The 21,329-nt window shown below is 37.2% G+C and overlaps 1 protein-coding gene across 1 annotated transcript in view; it reads right to left on the reverse strand.

The window, feature by feature from the left end:
* The window catches only part of LOC143858815 (ruvB-like protein 1), a 33,129-nt gene extending 12,011 nt beyond the window's left edge, over positions 1-21,118 (reverse strand). Inside the window, exons 1-7 of the mRNA XM_077369529.1 lie at positions 20,926-21,118; positions 19,664-19,852; positions 12,964-13,095; positions 12,680-12,829; positions 10,579-10,734; positions 7,315-7,449; positions 7,119-7,184 (exon numbers count right to left, since the gene is read on the reverse strand). Of these exons, the coding sequence (XP_077225644.1) occupies positions 7,119-7,184; positions 7,315-7,449; positions 10,579-10,734; positions 12,680-12,829; positions 12,964-13,095; positions 19,664-19,852; positions 20,926-21,015 (918 nt within the window). The 5' untranslated portion in view covers positions 21,016-21,118. The remainder of the gene's footprint in view (positions 1-7,118; positions 7,185-7,314; positions 7,450-10,578; positions 10,735-12,679; positions 12,830-12,963; positions 13,096-19,663; positions 19,853-20,925) is intronic.
* Positions 21,119-21,329: the final 211 nt, after the last annotated feature.

Raw genomic sequence — 21,329 nt, forward strand, 5'->3', positions numbered from 1 at the left:
AAAATATAAAAATATATTATATTCAGCGTAGCCCCAACGTATTTGTATCCTATATTTTTTTAAAATCACGTATCCGCGTACCCGTATCGTGTCGTACCTGCACCCCGTACTCGTATCCGTGCTTCATTGCCCACGGGTGCCCGTAAAAACCCAAAGGATCGAGATTTTATATGGTGTAACTTGTAAGCTGAAAATGATTTGGGTTTCACTTCCATCCGTCTCTCGTCTCTCTCTCACTCTCTCATTTTACCATTTTCAGGTCTAGGGTTCCCCTTCCCCCAATTCGTTGTCGATGTCGTTGTCCCCACGATCTCCACCTCCGGCAACCACCACCACGCCGTTGGCCGTGACCACCTTGTCCTTGAAACCCATCTCACCACCACCGAACTCCATTCACCACCACCACAAGGGGTGCAACTCGGGTCGAGTTGGGTCGGGTAGAGGCCAACCCGATCCGACCCGAGGAACTATTTTTCCAACCCAAACCCAACCCGATTTCCAACTCGACGAGGTTCAACTCGACCCGACCCGATGAACCCATTCTTCCAACCCGAACCCGACCAGACTTCAACTCGAGTTTTTAAGCTTAAGAAAATAAAAAGTTATAAAAAATGCCGGGTTTCACTCGGGTCGGGTTGCCAAACCCACAACCCGAACCCGACCCGGATTAGGAAAAGTCAACCCGAACTCGAACACAACCCAACCAGACCCGACCTTTTTTCGGGTTGAACCCGACCCGAGTTGCACCCCTAACCACCACGACCTCACATCTTCCACCTTCGATCCACTCCCATCCTCTTTCCATTTCAGTGCCACCTTCTTCTCATATGTGGCAAGGGTTGGGTTTTTTCTAAGGTATGTAAAAGAACAAAAAAAAAAGAAACTTTTCTCTACAGGGTTTCGGATCTTACATTTTTGGAGTTAATGAATTAGAGTTTGGAGAATCAAAAGAGAAGAAGAGGGGCGTGGGTTCTGGTCTTCACGAAGGAGCTAAGATGCCTTGATTTCGGGGTTTAATCGAGAAGAAGAAGGAAAGGAGATCAGTGAAGAACAAAAGGGAGAGATTCAGGCATACTGATTCAATCTCATTTTCTTTCCTTTTGTTTATGTGAACTTATGTTGCCTAAGTTCTATGTCTGCATTGTGGTTTCATTGTTTTGGTGGATTTCAGGGCTTTGGTCAAATTCATCTTGATTTCATATTCATTCAAGATTAATAGTTTTTGCAGTTCTCATCTTATCTATGCTTAAATCCTAGCTTTATTTTGTAAATCTAGAATTCTAAATTTTCCATTGCTTTGTCTTCCTATTTTCATGTAGCTCTTGGTTGTCTTCATCCTAATCCCCTGTTGTGACCACTTTATTCATCTCTGATTTCCTCTATATTGGTTTGCCAATTGCATGTTGTTATTAGGCCTCTTTATTAATCCTAGCTTCATTTTATTTGTGTCTTATTCCATCACATCAAGGTCCCTTTATTTATTTCATACTGATGTTCATTCATTCTTTTCTTTCTTTTATTTTGTCGATAAATGCAGCCCCTATTTTGATCATTCATGTATGTGGCTACGAACATGAATTCTCCTGTGAATGTGGATGGTGATAAGTCTGATGGCAATCACAATATGCATCATGAAAGTACTAATACTGAACCAGGTGCTCTTGGTACTGTTGGCAAAAAGTGTATAGCTAATTTTTGGAATGAGTATGAATTATACCTTGATGAGAACAAATATGAGAGGGCAACATATAAGTTGTGTAGAAAAAATTATGCCATTAGTAGTTCTACTCATGGGACCAAAAATTTGAGAGAGCATTTTAACAAATGTCCAAAACATAAAATTATGGATGTAGAAACAATGCATTTAAATCATGAAATGTAATTGCGTGCCAAAAAATATGTCAAGCGACGTACCGTGAGAAGATGGAGATTTCAATTATGAAACATAACTACACATTTTCAATTGTTGAACATGAAGGCACCAGGGATATTCACTTGTATCTAAATCTAGATGTCAAACTACATTGTAGAAACACTACCAAAGCTGATTGCTTGAAAATACATAGGAGAGAGAGAGAGAGAGAGAGAGAGAGACTCAAGCCTGCTTCGGAGAGAGTTCATGATAGATAAGTCTCGCATAAGAGGTATGAACATCCTGTACAACTGAGGGTTACATTTGACTTATTGCACACTATGTAGATGAGAAGTGGGATTTGCTTAATAGAATTCTCAATTTTTGCAACTTTCCACCTCCACACAATGGTATTCTTTTGCCAGAGAAAATGTTTCAGTTCAAGAAGGGTTAGGGGATTGAAAAAAAATTCTTACTTTGGATAATGCATCTAGTTGTCATAATATGCAAGACATCTACATCTTAAAGAGCCAACTTTGAGTGCCATCTTAAAGAACCAACTTTGAGTGCAAAATGCTTTATTATGTGGTGGTAATTATTTCTATATACAATGTTCTGCACATATCTTGAATCTTATTGTTCAAGATAGTTTGAAAGTTGCTAGTATTGCTTTACACATGATCCGAGAAAGTGCTAAGTTGGCTAAAGGATATGAGTGTAGATAAATCAAGTTTGGGGCGTGTTGTGACTTAGTAGGTGTGACAAAGTAAACCAGGTTGCAAGTATTGTCCATCAAGTGAAGAATGAGAAAGAGGAGAGAAAATGTGCAAATTTTTGAAACCTTTTTTTAATATTACAAATGTTTTATCGGGTTCTAAGTATCCAACGATGAACTTGTATTTTCAATGTGTGGAAAATTCATTTACGCCTAAATGAGGATATGGAGAGTAAAGATGATGTTATTAGTAGCATGGCACAACAAATAATGCAAAAGTTTAAAAAGTACTATGATTCTTATAGTGTTGTGCTGGCTATGACTGTTGTGCTTGATCCTTGTTACAATATGAACCTTGTATAATTTTGTTACAAGAAGATTGATGAAGTAACACATAAGGCAAATGTTGAGGTTGTTTGAAAGGCACAGTCTTCACTTTTCTAAGAATAAGTTACCGAATTTCCCATGGTAGCTCCGGAACATCATTTGGTGGAAAATAATAGTAATAGCAATGATGATGACATTGGTGTAAGTCTTTTTTCCCAAAACATATGGTATTATATTCTTAAATTTTTTGTATAATTATTATTGATGACTTTGACATCTAAATAATGTAGGAATTTGATTTTTACAAAGATGAAAGTGACAATAGTGCTACAAAAAGTCAGAGAACTGGACCTTTATTTGGAAGAGCCAAAGTTTGATCGCAATTAACATTTAAGTATGGATATTCTAGTGTATTGGAGACAATCATGCGAGGCATCCCATACTTTCTAAAATGACGCGTGGACTTTTAGTATTGGAGCAAAAGTTCTCACAAAATATTGAAGCTCGCATCGACCGGAAAATACCTAAGTCTTGATTTGCACAAGAAATTAGTTGTTTGGTTATGAAATTGAAAGTAAGTTACAATATTTGATTTATAATACGCAACCAATATTTTATTAAATGATGGGAGTCAAATGTTGGAACTCAAAATCCGAAACGAACAGAGTCCAGGAATACTAGTAGCAGACTAACAGTAAACACAAAAAACTTATAAACACAATAGTAACAGACTAGCAGTAAACACAAAGTACACAACAAATTCCAAGTTGATTAAAATACAAAGAAGCAAACTAAATAACATTTCAAGTTCAAACGACTAAGGTATTAGTGGCAGTGGATTCTCTCGACTCCGTAGTCATATTTTTGGATAATGGCATCACTAGTTACTCATCATTTGGATCATCACCTACATTCAAATGCAAGTAATTACTTTTTAAGAATACATGAGAAGAAATTGATTAGATATTAGTTCTGTATTGTAAATCCAATATTGTAACTTACTTTCAATTTCATAACCAAACAACCAATTTCTAATGCAAATTACGGCTTAGATATTTTTCGGTAGAAGTGAGCTTCTATATTTTGTGATAACTTTGGCTCCAATATTAAAAGCCGGCTCCGAAGCAACAATAGTTATAGGTATGCTCATGAGTTTACATGCCATTTTAGAAAAAATGGGATGTCTCGCACGATTATCTCTCAAGTACACTAGAATATCCATACTTGCATGTTGTTTGTGATCAAACTTTGGTTTTTTCAAACAAAGGTCCAATTCTGACTTTTTTGTGGCATTATTTCCACTCTAGTCATAAAAATCAAATTCTTATATTATTTAGATGTTAAAGTCATTAATAATAATTATACAAAAATTTAAGAATATACTCCCACAAGTATTTAAGTAAAAAAGATAACTTACACTAATGTCATCATCATTGTTATTACCACTCGTATTTTCCACTGAAGAATGATCTGGAGCTACCACGGGAAATTTGGTAACTTATTTCCCCTACCACAAGTGTAGACTACGCCTTTCGAACAACCCTCACATTTGCCTTGTGTGTGGCCTCATCAACCTTCATGTAACAAAATTCTACAAGTTTCATCTTGTAGCGACGATCAAGTACAACTGTCATAGCTAACACAACGCTATAAGAATTACAAGTTCGTCGTTGGATATTCAGAACCTGATAAAAGATTTGTAATATCAAAAAATGGTTTCAAGAATTTACACATTTTCTCCCCCCTTTCCCATTCATTACTTGATGGACAGTACTTGTAACCCGGTTCCACCAAAGCATAATGCATAAATGCACGACGAAATTTGATGGCACTCTCAAGAATTAAGAAAGTGATATTCAATCTAGTAGGTACATCAATACGCAATATTTGATGGCACTCTCAAGCATTAAGAAAGTGACATTCCATCTAGTAGGTACATCCATATGCAAACCCATTGAACTTGTTACAACTACTAAATCACAACACTCCGCAAACTTGATTAATCTACCATCGGATCTTTTAACAAACTTATTACTTTCTTGGATCTTGTGTAAAGCAATACTAGTAACTTTCAAATCATCTTCAACAATCAGGTTCAAGAAATGTGCAGAACATCGTATATATAAAAGATCACCACCACATAACAAAGCATTTTGCACACGAAGTTGGCTCTTTAAATGTCTTACAAATTATCACAATTAGATGCATTATCCAAATTAAGAGAATTTTTTTTTCAATCTCCCAATCCTATAAGAATTGAAACACTTTCTCTAAACAAAAGAACACCATTGTGTAGATGATGAAAGTGGCTAAAATTGAGAATTTTACTGCGTAAATCCCATTTCTCATCTACATAGTGTACAATAAGACAAATGTAACCCTCGGTTATATAGGATTTCCATACATCTTATGTGAGACACTATAGTGGACAAAATTGACAAGAGACTAGATACGTGGAAGCAAAATCTTGTCTCTAGAGGTGGCAGAATCAAGTTTATCAAAGCTCTCTTGGCAAACATTCTGATTTATCAGTTGTCTTTGTTTAAATGCCACATAAGTATTGTGAAGCGTATTGAAATTATCCAAGGAAGAGTTTTGTGGGGAAGATCAGTTGGCAAAAATGGTATTCCTTTAGTGGCATGGGAGGGTTCTCGGGAGACAGAATCAGCTTTTGGAGGCAATAATGTGCATGTGTCATTGCGAGGCTAGGGATCTCTTTAAAAAAACCAGGTGTTACAGTTTGGAGGCATATAATGCGAATGTGTCACACTTTCAGTCATGGAATTCGATTCCGAGTCTACATGGGAGACAGAATTAGCTTTTGGCATGCTAAATTGTACTCTTCTTCTTCCTTAAAGGACATGTTTCCCTCCTTATTTTTAGTTGCATCTCACCAAGATGCCATGGTGCAGGATTGTTATGAGAGAAGCGGGACCGGGTATTTTGGAAACCAACTTTCAGAAGGAATTTCTTTGATAGAGAGTTTCCTTTGGTGTTGAGGTTGTTTGAGCTTCTAGAAGGTTGCTATTTCCCGCTTCTCTAGGAAAACAAGAGGGTGTGGATCTTGGATTCACCCCCTATCGTTCAAGGCCCCCCCCCCCTCCCCTCTCGGGATGCTTTTGATGGCTCCAGTATAGGAAATCCTGGCTCGGGAGGTACATGAGGTGTTTTGAGAGACCAAAGAAGGGAAGTAATTTGGGCGTTCTCAAGGCCTATTGGAAGAGTAGATGCTAGTCAAGGGCTATAGGAAGAGTAGATGCTAGTGAAGTAGATGTTAAAGCTATTCATCAAGGTATTATTCGGTTGGATAGGGAGGGTCTTGATAGGGTGATTGTGGAAGGAGATTCTCTAAACACGATTTGGTGGCTTGGGGGATCTTCGGTTCCTCCTCAGAGGTTTGCTCCATTTTTTGATGAAATCATGGATAGAACATTGGGATCCTCTATCACTTTCAACTATGTAAGGAGATCGGCTAATAGTGTGGCAGATCGTTTGGCAAGGGTAGGAGTAGATAGGCAATCATTGTTGCGGTTTGACTTCTTGCCTCCTTGATCTGGTCCTGTATTTGTATTCTCTTCTTCTTTGTTTATTTTTTCGTTGTATCATTTGGGTTGACAAGCTCTGTCCCCGCTGTTTTTTATTAATATATTCTTGTTACGATTCCAAAAAAAAATCTAAAAATCTAAAGAAGGTGATACATACATACATATAAAATTACTGATTACAATCATAATTTGTAACAATATAGTTATGGTATGCATGTAACAAACTAATAAATCTTAGAATTAATCAACTATAATCTAAAACAAAAATAAGATAACCAAATAACAACCCATTCATGAGAAAGCGAGACCAATATGAAAGTATGAAACAATGAATATAATATTGGAAAAGGAGTTTCTTTAGGGTTTTAGCTTTAAGAGAGGGGATATAACAACAAATATTAGTTAAAGAAAAGTTTATAATAAAAGAGGACACAATATTCTATAATAAAATAGGATGTCACACTTGACACGGTACAAAAGCGTGTCCACACTTCACACGCCCACATTAAGTTTTAGACCTTAACACTTCTAGCAGTACATTTAAAAGTGTCCAAAGGAGTCTCGGCACGTGTGGACACATGTGTCGCGTCAGACATGGCACGACACGTGCGTCAGCAATAAATTCAAAGTGCCAGCTAAATCATAGCAGAAAAGGAAAAGCCTCAAAAGGAAAAAGAACCTCATCAATAAATAGGACTCCAGGGACAAGCTCTGCAACTCCTTCGTCGATATATCTGTTAACAACCTGTCATCACCACCAGACTCCACTTATATTTTCAAGATTATGAAAATTGCTTAGCTAAAAAATGGGATAGATCCAGGTTAAAAGCATATTGATAGGCTATACATTATACACAAAGATCAAATAGTAGAACCTTATTTATTTCTTGCCGTAGTTTGTCAGTAATTTCGGTCTTCTTGGGCTTCATCATCTGGCCCATCAACGATAAGATATCTTGCCCTCCTTGCGGACGAGCATTTGCGGCATCCAAATCATGTAGAGTAACATCCTGGTGAGGAAATGAAGAAATAAAAAAACTAGAGAAAAATTCAATACAGGAAAACAAACCCTCTATAAAAAATTAAGAAAACACTACACTTGAACAATGGCAAAGAGATGAACCAAGATATTCATCACCGCACGGACCCACTTCAAGCACATATCCAATTCCCACAATGCATTATCCGATAAGTGTTTATACATCAAATGCATATTGTGGAGTGGTAGAAAATGATGACAATGACAGGGCACCAATTTTTCTTCATTTGTATTTCATTCCAAAGTTTGGAAAAAGGTCCTAAAGGGGTTTTAGAGACTCATTTCTCAAACCTTTGATAAAAATCAACATTCATTTCTTGACTAATTGAAGCATCAGATAATATTTCACACATTATTCATTTGTTGTTTTTGCATTTTATTCTTTTATACATAATGCATATACATGTTAGTTTGTTTGTAATTTAAAGTTCGTATCTTTCAAAGAAGTATATAAGAAACAATAGAAGTGTCTTGAGTCTTCACTCATAAAATTTAATACTTAATACAATGAATCAATAAAAATATGAAAATTTATACAAAATGGACATTTTACAGCAGTCAACAGGTTATCAAGCAATCAAGACTCAATTATATGCTAACAAAATAAATTATGGGAAAATAAAACTTATAGTATAGCTTTACCATCAGTCTCATTGATTTTTAACCTTTCTTTCTCTAATTGTAGGAGTTCTCCTACAAGTATTATCGCCTAGTCGGGCAACACCGATGACACGCAGCGTCTACAATGACAAGACATATCAGATTCGAAGTCCAATATTCAAGACAACATACAATGCTATGCCTTCACCAAGAGCCTCATCATGGGAGAACAACATAAGGCAGCCGTGTATTTAAGTCGTCTTCAGAAGGGCATTGAATTCTTTAATACACGATATAGGGTGTCCATGGTTGCTTTTTTGTTTCAAAATTGGAAGAAAAGTACATGGAGTCCCCCTCGTAGAAATAAAGTTAAGCTTAACATTGATGGAAGCTCTATAAGCAACTTGGGATGTGACGACAGAGGTGAAGTTTTTTAACAACAATGTGGCAGTAGTAGATGCATTCTCAGGGTCAGTAGGTATCACAAACTCTAATTAGATGAAAGCATGTGCACTTTTAGTAGGCATTTGTGCCTTAAAGACGAATCTTACAGGAACAATATGTAGGTTGGCAATGAGTGGCCCAACAAGCTAATCGGGCTTCAAATTGACCTTGTAATTGGGCGTAATAGGGCCTCAGTCCCATTCAATATTCAAGAAAACCCAAATCAAAACATAGCACATTGCCATGTCATTCATCTAATATCGATACATGGACATCGAGAATTAAAATGAACCAAATTCGCAATTTTCTCTGTAAGGGAACAATCAGGAATAGAAACACGGTTGCCTTTAAAGAGGTTGCCCTCATGTACCGCATAATCTTCATTTTGTCCTCGGACGTCTTGGTATAGTTGATACATCTTAGCATGTTACTGTACAGGAGTAAACACAAGAATGAGTCTAGAGCATCGTGCACTATCTATTACATTAAAAACAACATCCCACCTCACCCTAGTAAATTGATTTCTTAGAAAGAGTTGCAAGCATGAATGCCCAAAATTTAATGAATGCCCACAATTTAATAAATGAAAACTGAAGCATACTTGGCTTAAGTTTTCCAAACAACAATCTCCACAAAGCAGCAGTCTACCGGAACCTAGCATGTAGATTAAATCCAAGCTTATGAACGAAAAGAGAAATTTTCGGGCATTTCCACAAAGAAAATCTTGAATCGTCAGCCATTCAAAAAAAAAATCTTGAATCGACAAAACTTCTCCATATTCTTCCACTGATACAAGCTTCATGGCTCAGGACAAAATACTCCTCAAAGAGACGAATCAGCTCCAAGGAGCTCAAAAGAACCCAGACTGAGAAAAGGAGCAACATAAAGGATCCAGGAGACCACTTGACAAGAGATCAAAATGCCAATGATAGGTCTCAATGTGCCAGGAGATCAATGCAAACCATAAACTTCTATATGTGACAGGACATATAGAAGTTTCCATTACAGGAGAGATGGCATACTAACAAAATTTCCTTTAATCTCTTCCAACATGACTATTGCATAAGCCTAAATGCAAAATATTTAACAAAACAGATTTATAGAATACACAAGTTTCAGACTGGACTGACAAAGCATTGTGTGCCATCAAATGTTACCATAAGGGTATGACATTAGTACTCCCTCATTTTGATACTAGCACTTCATTCTTTTACAATTTTCTCACACGATGCTACAATTCTCAACATCCTATCAACAGCCAATCAGAGAAATTTATTATGAAGGGAGCAATGTCAATATCAAAACAAAGGGTGTTTTTATTATTTCCCTCGCTACTATTAATAAATTTTGGTGTAGGATATTTTACTATAAGCATGGATATTTTGACTTAAAACATGCACACCTTGAACATTTGGCTTGGCCTCTGCTGTCTTCTTTAAATGACTGTAGTTCCCCTTATTCTTCGAGGAGACATGCAAATTACTGGTATTTCATTTAGTTTCTTATAAACACAGGTCCTGTCTTTTTAGACCGGACACAATACAGTCCAAAATCTCAGCAATGCAATTTGTGGTATTAGAAGTATAAAATGCTCTTAGTTTTGTTGAAAGTTATTGGTTGCTAATAGGCAAGAAATACCCCAACTGTTCTCAAATTTATATGCATGAAAATGACTTGCACCATCAATTTCCATACTTATGCATAATATCTGTCGTTTACAAAAGCTGAAGCAAACATTAAGTTGGTTGAAAATAGAAATTAAATAGCAAATCTAAGCTTTAGTTGGGTTAAACTGGATTTGGTAAGTTTGTCATTTAAGCGATTTGTATCAGCCAGTAGAAACACACACGTAATGCATGTGTTATGATTTCATTTCCAGCAAGGATTGAAATTTCAGTTTCGGTTTCGTCGGCCAAAATTCCATAAAATAATATTTCAAAATTTTCTGATTTTTTAGCCAAAATTTCAGCTCAAAAATCAGAATTTCAGGGAAAAAATATTTTAAAAAATCAGCCGAAATTTCAAACCATGATTTCCAGCAAATACCAAAATATACCTGCACTATCTCCTTCTTCTTGTGAACCTCCCCTTTGGGAAGTGGAACATACTCTTCTGCTTCAAGATCGAATTCCGTTGCAAAAACATCACTTCTACCTACTCTTTTAACTGCTCCACTGTTTCCCTCGATGTATATGACGTCACCTACAGTGACCTGTAGCTCATATTAGAGACGTCAACATGGTATCAATCAGAACCAACATGCATATGACAAAGTCTGACAATCAAAATTAGCACAAAAAGTGTGTTTTACAAAAAATAAAATTGGAAAAATCATACAGTTTACATTTTACCTATGAAGCACGGGTACCGGTACCGGGTGTGGGTACGACACAACACGGGTATGTGATTTGCCAAAAAAACAGGGTGCGGGTACGCTCAGGTACACCGAATATAATAATATATATTTATAAAAAATTTAAAAAATAATTGTAGAGCAATCAAATAATAATAACATCACCAAAATGGAAAATTCTAATATTACTCTTCATTTCATAAGTGATTACGTTCCATATTTCATAACATGAGGCATCAATATATCATTCATTAGAAAAAAAAAGTTTGTCGCCAAGTGTGTTGACCAGTGTGTTGACCAGTGCCTGCCAAGATGAATAATTTTTAGAGACCAAATTATGAGATTTTTCTTACCGGACTTTTGGGATTTAATAATGTTTGGACACGATAGATTTTATGAATTTTTAAATTTTGAAAAATACACCACCGTTTGGAAGTTAAGAAAGTTAAAAGTTTGACCCGACCCTTTTTCTTTGAATTTTGTACTAGAACAGGAGAGTTGACTTTTTTCCTTTTAGATTTGGGTCTTGAAACTATTTTTAATAAATCCAAATGATGGGTATTACGTTATTTACAGGAAAGGAGAGAGAAGTAGCAGGAAGAAGCATGACGTGTCGCGTACGCGTGGGTGCGCACCCAACAACCAAAATTGGTTTTTTTTTCTTTTTAAAATGGGGTACGTACCCAGGACGTACCTGGGGCGTACTTGCACCCCATACGTGTCGGGTACGGGTGCGGGAGCCCCGGGAGAGTACCCGTGCTTCCTAGCATTTTACACTAACCCCAAAAATGTTGAGATAGATATCGCATCTGGTGAGCTAATATTTATTAAGTTATTTGGAGTTGATACGCAAGTCTTATCCAATTATCAGCTGAAAGGAAAAATATATAATTTACTAAACAAAAGAAATAGAAAAAAAAAAAACATGCACGTGGAGAACCTTGGAATGTATTTTCCAAATTTTCTCTAATTGATATAGTTAATAGTAAAAACATGTACATGGACATCCTAGGGATATCTTGAATTATACTCTAAGGGCCTATTTGCTTGCTTTGGCGTGGATGAGATGAGAAGTAGAATAAGAAGTCATGGGGATGAGACAAGCATTTGGTTTGTCTAGAAGAATGGTGGAATAGTGGTAAGTAGTGTTTGGTTGCACGACAGTCCTATCGAAGAGTAGTGGAAAAACTAGGGGTGTCATTACCCAAAAAAAAAAGAATGAAGAGAGAGGATAGGGAATAGAGAGAAAGAGAGAAAGAGAAGATAAACCCTTTCCACCATTCTTCTACCAAAAACTTAACTTTTTGGTAGTATTTGGTTGGAAGATGAGGAGGGGACATTGGTGCCACATGGGTACCAAGTGTGCAAAAAGGCAATAATGATGTCTAGAACATGTCGGGGAGTCAAATGGAACTTCAATGTAATATTCGCAACCAAACATGGATTCGGCATTCATTGGCATTAGCAATTCCAATGAATGTCGAGCGTTTGTGCAACCAAACAGTTACTGTTTAATATTTTTCTGAAAGAATAAATAGTTACTGTTAATATTTTTCCATGAGACTTGGTTGAGAGACCTCAATGCATATGGAAGCATAACACAATATAGCTGTGAATTGAATAAGGTCTTTCAGTAATAGAATGGAGATGAGGGTTTCAAAATTCCATATGTAATCTACTAACCTCCAGGATTTCAATATGCCACGCATAACGGCTTTAAAAATTTATATGGAAGCATATTTCAAATAAATCATACGCATTTACAATAACATACTTGACAAACAAACAAAGCAAAAGCTATTACCTTTTCCTTAATTAAAGCATCATAAATAGTTGGATCCAACTTCAGTTGTTTAGTTCCCTTGACGGTTTTAAGCCCAATAATTACATGGCTAATGCTTTTCCCATAGCCACCTGTTGTACTCTCAGTTTCTTCGGGGGAGAGTTCAGTCACCTAAATGGGAATAAATCCGAATAAATAAGAAACGAAAAAAATCAGATAAAGAGAAAAAGATCTTCTCAAAAGAAAAAATGGATAGATCAAGCCTCCCACGTACAGTACTTAACAAAGTAGATATGAAAACTTGCCTCTCCTTCGTAGACTTCTTTATTTTCCTTCATACGTAGACCAATAGCCCTTCGAAAATTTTCCATAAGCACCTCTGTTTTCTTAACTTCTGATGAGTACACTTCAGATCCCACCATAGGGCAGAAGGGAACCTGCACTTCAAGTTTAAAGCAAAGTTACTTCAGAATCACAAGTGGAGATATCAAACGCACAGACAAGTATAAGCAAAGTATCTAACCAATCCACATGACCACTAGGAATTGCATAAAAGTAATAGATATAATAAAATAAGTATTCGGTACCACGATTGATACAATCATATATACATAGATACTTTGGCCAAAATAAATGCAGTTTCATAGTCTCATACAAAAGGAATGGAGTGTTTGAGCGTGCAGGCAGGCCCGTGCCTGTGCGCGTGCGAGTGTGGGGGTGTGTATGATATTTCCACCCTCTTTTCTAGAATTTCAACCTCCTCACGACAGCTTTTGGGGTCATTTTTCTAAAATGACGAAAATGCCCAAATAAAGGAGAAGTTAAATAAGATTTTGCTAATCCCAATTGTAGATGTCAATTCTTCACATAGAATCCCTTTTACAACAGCTGCTACCCTTGATTTTTTTACCGAAGGTTTTAAATTTCAGTTTCAGTGAGGGTTTTGGCCACCTCAACTCAACAAAGCCTTTGTCCCAAACTAGTTGGGGTCGGCTAAATGAATCCTTTAGAAAAAATTCATGAAGAAGGTGAAAGGAATCTACCCGGCTCTAGTTGGGTTCTTCTACTTGGATCATTTTCTTCCATTCTATCCTATCCAAGGGCATGTTTATTGTGATGTTCCTAACTATCAAGTCTTTCCTCACTGTTTCTACCCAAGTTGTTTTCGGTCTGCCCCTACCTCTTTTTACTCAATCAATTTGGCACAAGTCGCCTCTTCTCACCAGAGCATCCAAAGGCCTACGTTGGATATTTCAAACCATCTTAAGCGGTGCTCTCTCATCTTCTCCTCAATTGGTGCCACCCCCACCTTTTTACGAATGTCTTCATTTTTAATTCTATCTAACCTTGTGTGGCCGCACATCCATCCAAGCATTCACATCTCCGCTACACTCATCTTATGCACTTGCTGCTTCTTGGTGGCCAACATTCTGAGCCATACAACATGGCTGACCTCACAGCTGTCTTATAAAACTTTCCCTTCAACTTGGTAGGGTTTTACGGTCACACAGAACTCCTGAGGCAAGCTTCCACTTCAACCAACCTACTCTTATTCTATGGTTAACATCCTCTTCAATCTCTCCTTATGCAGAATTGAGCCAAGATAGCGAAAGATATCCCTCTTAGGTACCTCATGTCCAGTCATATTTACTACATCCTTGTCCTGTCTCCTTACATTACTAAAGTTGCACTCCATATACTCTCTCTTAGTCCTACTCAGTCTAAGGCCTTTGGATTCCAAAGTAGTTCTCCATAACTCTAACTTAGCATTTACTCCAGCTTTGGTTTCGTCGATTAATACTGTGTCATCTACAAATAACATAGACCACGGCACCTCATCCTGGATACCCTCCCCTCCGAAAGCTCATCCATAACCTTAGAAGCAGGAACCTCGATTCGGCGCTCCTTAGGAAGGAGCTTCCAGGGAGCGCGACCCCAGAGTGATGGGAACTGCTCTAATGACGCTCCCAAGCTGCTTCTATTACTCTAGAAGTCCCACCATCACCAACTTCCTTGTATCAAACTCCTCCAACTCTTCAAAGTAATTCGTTGGAGTAAGCAGAAAGGCTTGTGTATCTTCAAAAGGCACGAGGAACGAGTGCACACAAATGAAGATGGTTAAAAATTAGCTTTTAGATGTACTTAAATTTGAAAGATACAAATGAAAATGGTTAGAAACTATTATTTTTTGATGTGCTTGAATTTTAAAAGATATAGAAAGAAAATATTACATACACGCTCCCAAACTTAGACTCTTCTAGACCCCATGCTTCCCCGCCCACGCACCCGCTCCGTGCTTCTAAGTCCATAACTAGCGTAAAACGATAAGGGCTTAGAGCTGATCCTTGGTGCAGTCCTAATGTAATTGGAAACTCACTAGACATGCCATCCGTGGTTCTGACACTAATTACTGCTCCATCATACATATCCTTAATCACATCAACATATTTAGTAAGTATTTTTTTTCTTTTCAAGGACCCACCACATAACACTCATGGGAACCCTATCATACGCTTTCTCCAAATCAATAAAAACCATATGACGGTCCTTTTTATTTTCTCTAAATCTCTCCATTAACCGCCTAATCAAGAAGATAGCTTTCATAGTCGATCGTCCAGGCATGAAGCCGAACTGATTCTCTGACACCTTAGTCTCTTTTCTTAGTATATGCTCAATTACCCTCTCCCAAAGTTTCATGGTGTGACTCATTAGCTTAATTCCCCATAGAAATCAAAATATTTTGGTTTCAGTGGAAATTTCGGCCGAAATCATGTAAAATAAGGTTAAAAGATTTGGTATTTCTAAAATGTACATGTCTAAGATTTCAGTGGAAATTTCGGCAATTTTGGAGGAAATTTCCACATTTCAGTGAAATCTTTAACATTTCGGTGGAAATTTTGTGAAGGGTGGTGAAAACAAAATTTCAGTTGAAATTGTCGAAACTTCAGAATTTCAGTGAAATCCTGTAAAAATCCGATTCATGGTGTATTTCATATTGACCTTGGCCGAAATTTCTAATTTCATCCGAAATTTAAAGCTATGGGGACTAGAGAAGCATCATTGTGACTTCTTATTATTGACAAGGATGTAGGAATTGATGGGGAATGAATATAAGGAGTAAAAGATAATTACATCGAGGAATAGATATTCAAAGAAAAAGTATATGAAGGAGAAGGACCTAAATTCAACCAGAGTGCCTAAAAGTGGCGTGGTGTTGTGAAAATTACTTCGACAATCAATTCCAATCAACTATTGTGGAAGGAAAAGAGTGGGGAGAGACTAGGTAGAAGAAAAATTCTGAGCCATTCAAAAAAAAAAGAGTAGGGAGAGACTAGCAGAGGAGTTGAGAAGGATGCATTATAGTTATATGCAGTGTTCTAAAAGGCGGCCTGGGCGGCCGCCTAGGCGCTGGGCGTGGAAAAAACGCACCGCCCAGGCCCTAGGCGTTTAAAAAAGCGGCCTCACCGCCTGGGCGTTATTAGGCGGCCGCCCAGGCGATGAGGCGGCCGCCCAGGCGATGTGCGGGGCGGGGCGGGGCGGGGCGGGTTTGGGCGGTGTGATAAAAGAGGGGGTGTTTGAAGTAATAAAAGGGGTGACTTTTTAGTTATTTTAATTTTTAAAGAGGGGTGCCTAAAGAAATAAAAGGGGTGCCTTTTTTAGTGTATTTTTTAGTTCTTCTTCTTCCTCTCGTACCATTCCCAGGAATGTAAGAGAACTTGATGAAGATAATTTTCAATTGGATGATGAGACAGAGGATGAGGGGGTGGATGAGGAGATTGTGTTTGAAGAATCAGACGAAGATAGAGTCTTGGTCTTGGAGGAAGAGGACAATGATTTATGAAAACTGAAGAAGTGCTTGGATCTTAATCTTTTTTTGGTTATGGATTTGTGTTGTATTGTTAAATACTTAAATTATTAAGTATTTTAAGCTTAATTTCTTATTAAGTTTTTGACTTTTTGTTATTATTTAATATTTAGTGCTTATGAATAAAATGGTTTGGATTGTTATGTATTCAAGTACTTATATTTTATATAAAAAAATGCAAGAAATTATGAAAATATATTAATATCTAAAAAAAAATGAAAAACGCCTAGAAACGCCTAGGCGCCGCCTGGGCGCTGGGAGGTCAGTCAGCCGCCCAGCTCCGCCCAGCGCTTTTTAGAACACTGGTTATATGACACCCTTCTATGAGGTGTTCAATTGTACTTTTCTTTTCCTTTTTTCATTTTTCTCCTTTCTTGTATTGACCATCTCGGTTGTGGGGTTTGCCCCATTTTTTCATAGTAATACAATTCTGCCATTCAAAAAATGAGTGGGCAGAGAAAAATTTTCTAAAAGCATGTTGGATGGAATCTATTTAAAACAACATAATGGCCTCCGAATTCGGGTCTCTCATTCTGCAATGATAGTAAAAGCTCTAAATAATAGGGCAACACATTTCATCTTTAGTCTGAAAAAGGGGTTGTCGTAGTCATGAAAATTTTTAGGAAATCATTAGGGGATTAACCGATACTCCTCTCCCGTTGGTATAAGGCGATGATGACGAAGGCTAAATCTATGTGGGTGTGTCTTTATGTCATTCCTTACATGCATGGATGAATTAAATCCGTTTTAAACATTGGAACCTCATGGAAGATAAATCTCGTCTAGAGCTCGCGACAGGCCCAAATCTACACAATAGATTAGTGTCCCTCCAATCATGATGGAATTGAAGGTGTTGGACATGTGGTATAAGATCGATGCAAGATGCGAAAAATCTTTGATATGGCAATGGCATCATGTTTGATGTGTGTCTAGAAAGGGAGGAAGAATATCAGGGTCAGATTTGCAACTAATGGAACAACTCATGTTTCCACTCATCCTCAACTAGAGGTCAAGGACGAGGTGCATCTTGTGTTTGGAAGAGAAATTGGTCGATCACTTAATCGGTTATTCTTCACTGCAAGCGGCCACTTTTATTTGGCATCATGTGTGATGTGCTTCGGTACTTTAGTGGATGTTGGTTCCCTCCACTTCGGTTGGGACTTTGGTCTAGATCATTTGGGAGATGATTCCTTTGCATGCGGGGGTGGGTGTTTTGTTGGTTTGTTTGTTTGTTTTTTGGTGTGTGGGTGCGTGGGTGGGTGGGGGGTTACTAAATGCTAGAAACCTCACAATAAGAAACACGGTGATGGGGACATCAACAAAGGACGAGGATTTAAAGTTTACAAGCGAAGAAAAAATTGTGGGAAGGAGAATGACTGATTTTTGCATGAGAGATGGACGTTTACATATGCTACATATACCACATGTGTTGTGCCACATGCCACATGCCACATACTCTATGTTGACGTTTTCTTTTAGTTGTTTTTTATTATTTACTTTCTATTTTCGTCATTTTATTTGTAGCCTACTTTTTAGGCATCAAATCTCATCCGTTTGGCGTGTTTTTTGTATTATTAGAAAGGTTTTTCAATTACCTATTTCATGGGCCCATGATCACATGATTTGGATATAATTTGAGCAAGTTATGAGTGTTTTAGGAAGTGGTATAGGTCTATTACGGGATTACTGTTTTAGGTAAGTTTTTATCTTTATTTAGTTTTGCTTTAGATTAGATGAATGGTTGAGATTAGCTTCTAATTTTAAGTTATCTTCTAGGGTTTCTTTTCTTATAAATATATCTTATGAAAGCAATGTAAGAGACTTTTGACTATTGAATAAGGAATTAAAGTTTTTTGCAAAAGAAGCTATTGAAGCTTGGAATTTCTCTTCTCTCTTCTTGGTGGCTTGGAGCCATTCTTCTCAATCTCCTCTCATCTTCTAACTCCTATTCTCCTCTCAAATCAGCCATAAACAAGTAAGTCATTAGTTCTTTAATTTTTTTTGTGTTCTTGAACCTTAAAATACAAAAACCCAAAATCCAAATATCTCCTACATCGTTTAAGATCTCATCTTGAAACTTTGAAGAACTTATTTTGGGATTAAACCTTAGTCATAGCAATCAAAATTCATAGTTTTACAACCCCTTTCAAGGCTAATCAAATTTTCACACATTTCAAGCCCCAAAACTTGCTATTGGAGATTGAAAGCGTAATCGGCCAACGTAGCAACCCCCTAAAGCTGAAAATCTGATTTCTTTCATCATTTAAACATATTATCTTTTAACCCACAGCAATTTACCCAGAATTTCCAGATCTGTCCAAATTACCAAAATATCCTTGTAGCCTAAATTGGACCGGTTTGACCCGTTTTGTTGCTGCAGAAAATTATTACTGTTTTTTTCATTGGATTATTGCTGATTTCTCATCAAAATAAGGTTTAATTCATAGGTTTTGGTACTGTTTAAATTATTATACTTGGTCGCACGTTTAAAACCCCGTTTTAGCCTAATTTTGCCCTTAACTAGTTACCCGATGTTTAAGGTTTATTTCATGCTAATTGTGTTCTTTCTCATTATTTAATGGAAATTTAAGCCTCAATATTGCTGCTGTCCGCCAATTAATTCTGCCTTAAATCAACCCTAGTTAACCAGTAGGTGTCTTTAGCCTCTTAAGAGTTAGCCCTAAACTTTCCTTGAACCCATTATCCCATTAGGAGTGTAGGATTTTCCCTCGTTTAGATATTGTCCTGCATCACATGGCCCTTCTAGGGAAGTCAGTTTGGATATTTGGTGAAGAAAAATATGCTTTGTGGCATAAACTACTTGGGGATAAGATAGGGATGTGGTGGGGTAAGTGGTCTTATGGAGCCATGTTAGTCTTATACTTTCTTATTAATGAATGTAATGAATAGTTAGTGAGCTACCGCTAAAAAGAAAAGCTAAACGTGATTTGTAACTCTGTAAATTGCTAGACCTAGATGGGCCATTTTCATTTAGCTTTCCGTCTTTTTACTTTTCATTCGAAGAAAAAATATTAGTGAGGAATTTGAAATTGAAATTCACTAAAGTAGTTCTGATTAGAGAATAAAAAAATAAAAAAGAGTTGTACTGATAGGAAAGAAGAATTGAAGATGAAAAGTACCTTGCTTCCGAGCTCTTGAGAAACTCCAAGAGCCAATGCAGTCTTGCCTGTACCAGGTGGTCCCGCGAGTAAAAGTGCACGGCCAGCCATTTTCTTCTGCCTTATCATATCAACAACAAGACCAGCCGCTTCTCTTGCCTCAACCTGTCCTACAAATCCAGCAGCCATTCGAACTGCTCTTCCATTTGCCTGAAACATATTATGGAAAGTATATCAAAAATTACCAGAGAATCTCACACTGATAAATGCAGCAAAAGGTAGAAACAAAATAATACCATAGTCTTTTTTTCTCAATGATACTACCATAGAAATTATTTCAAGCGGGCGTAGAAGAGAACTTGGGGAAGAAATAAGCACTTAAATCTGTATTAACTAGAATAATCATCCAAAGTAACCCAAAAAAATGTAAATTTTTCCCCTAAATAACTAAAATTCCCTAAAAGGCAATAAAGACTAAAATAAATCTAATACTACCAAATAATCCCCAAAATATCCCTACGAACAATCGAAAGATCCCTACGGGGCCCATGAGTGCAACCCTGCCTAGAATAAACCTGTAATGGACGTCTACGAGCCCCATCACCAAGTATCAGCAACCCATCATATCCAAGTGCGACAAAATCATCTTAACAGGCTAGACAACCAAAAACCCAGAAAAATTAAAACCTAATCCACACAATCCATAAAACCAAAAGCTGAGTTCTTTATCTACTGTTTTGTATTTGACAAACCAGATAAAATGCAGAAAAAACAAAGGAAAGATTACATAAACTCCAAAAGCCCAGTGACATCGCGTAAAAACAAACCCTAAAACCCTAAACCCTAAAAGCACAAAACCGAAACTAGAACCTAAGTATCTATAATCCATCATATCCAACTGCGACAAAAATATTCTTAACAGGCTAGACAAACCCAAAAAAAAAAAAAACCTAATCCGTACAACCCATAAAAACAAAAGCTGAGTTCTTTTTCTACTGTTTGTATTGACAAACCAGATAAAACGCATAAGAAACAAGGCAAAGACTACATAAACTCCAAAACCCTAGAACCCATTGCTTAGAAACAAACCCTAAACCCTAAAAGCACAAAACCAAAAAACCAACATCATTCCTCAAGCAGAAGAAAAAGGCGCATATTACCCAAGACAGCAACAACAAAATGCAGATAAATCAAACCCACAAAATAAAAAATATGTACGATAGAGCAGTTCTTTCATATCAAAAAAGCAATTGAGAGAGACAGAGAGAGAGAGAGTAGAATACATCGAGACCAAGGCCTTTGATGTGGGTATGAGTAGCTACTCTCTGCTTCTTTGTGGTGGATTGAACCTCTTCGATCTTCATCATACTCATACCTCTCAATTTTTTACTGGGAAGATTTCTTTTCAGTATGGACGAACTAGGGTTTTAAGAAGCGGTAGGGCTGGATTTGTACTATAAATGGTCACAAAAGCGGTCCGGTCTAAACTAAAACCCAGAAATGAGAAAACCGGTCCGACCCGATCGAACCGAATAACGCGATTGAAAGGAATGCTTTGGGGCGGGCGCGACCTCGTTGTAAATTTGAAAATATAGAGGGAAATGTTGTCAGCACTACTGTACTTTGATGATGGTCACACCTCACTTTATTAAAAGTATGGTATGGCCCACACCAGAGGACGATCCAA

Source organism: Tasmannia lanceolata, unplaced genomic scaffold (genome assembly GCF_043159265.1).
Source record: "Tasmannia lanceolata isolate RefF3 unplaced genomic scaffold, GAP_Taslan_0.1 ptg000026l, whole genome shotgun sequence".
In the NCBI taxonomy this organism is placed as follows: domain Eukaryota; kingdom Viridiplantae; phylum Streptophyta; class Magnoliopsida; order Canellales; family Winteraceae; genus Tasmannia; species Tasmannia lanceolata.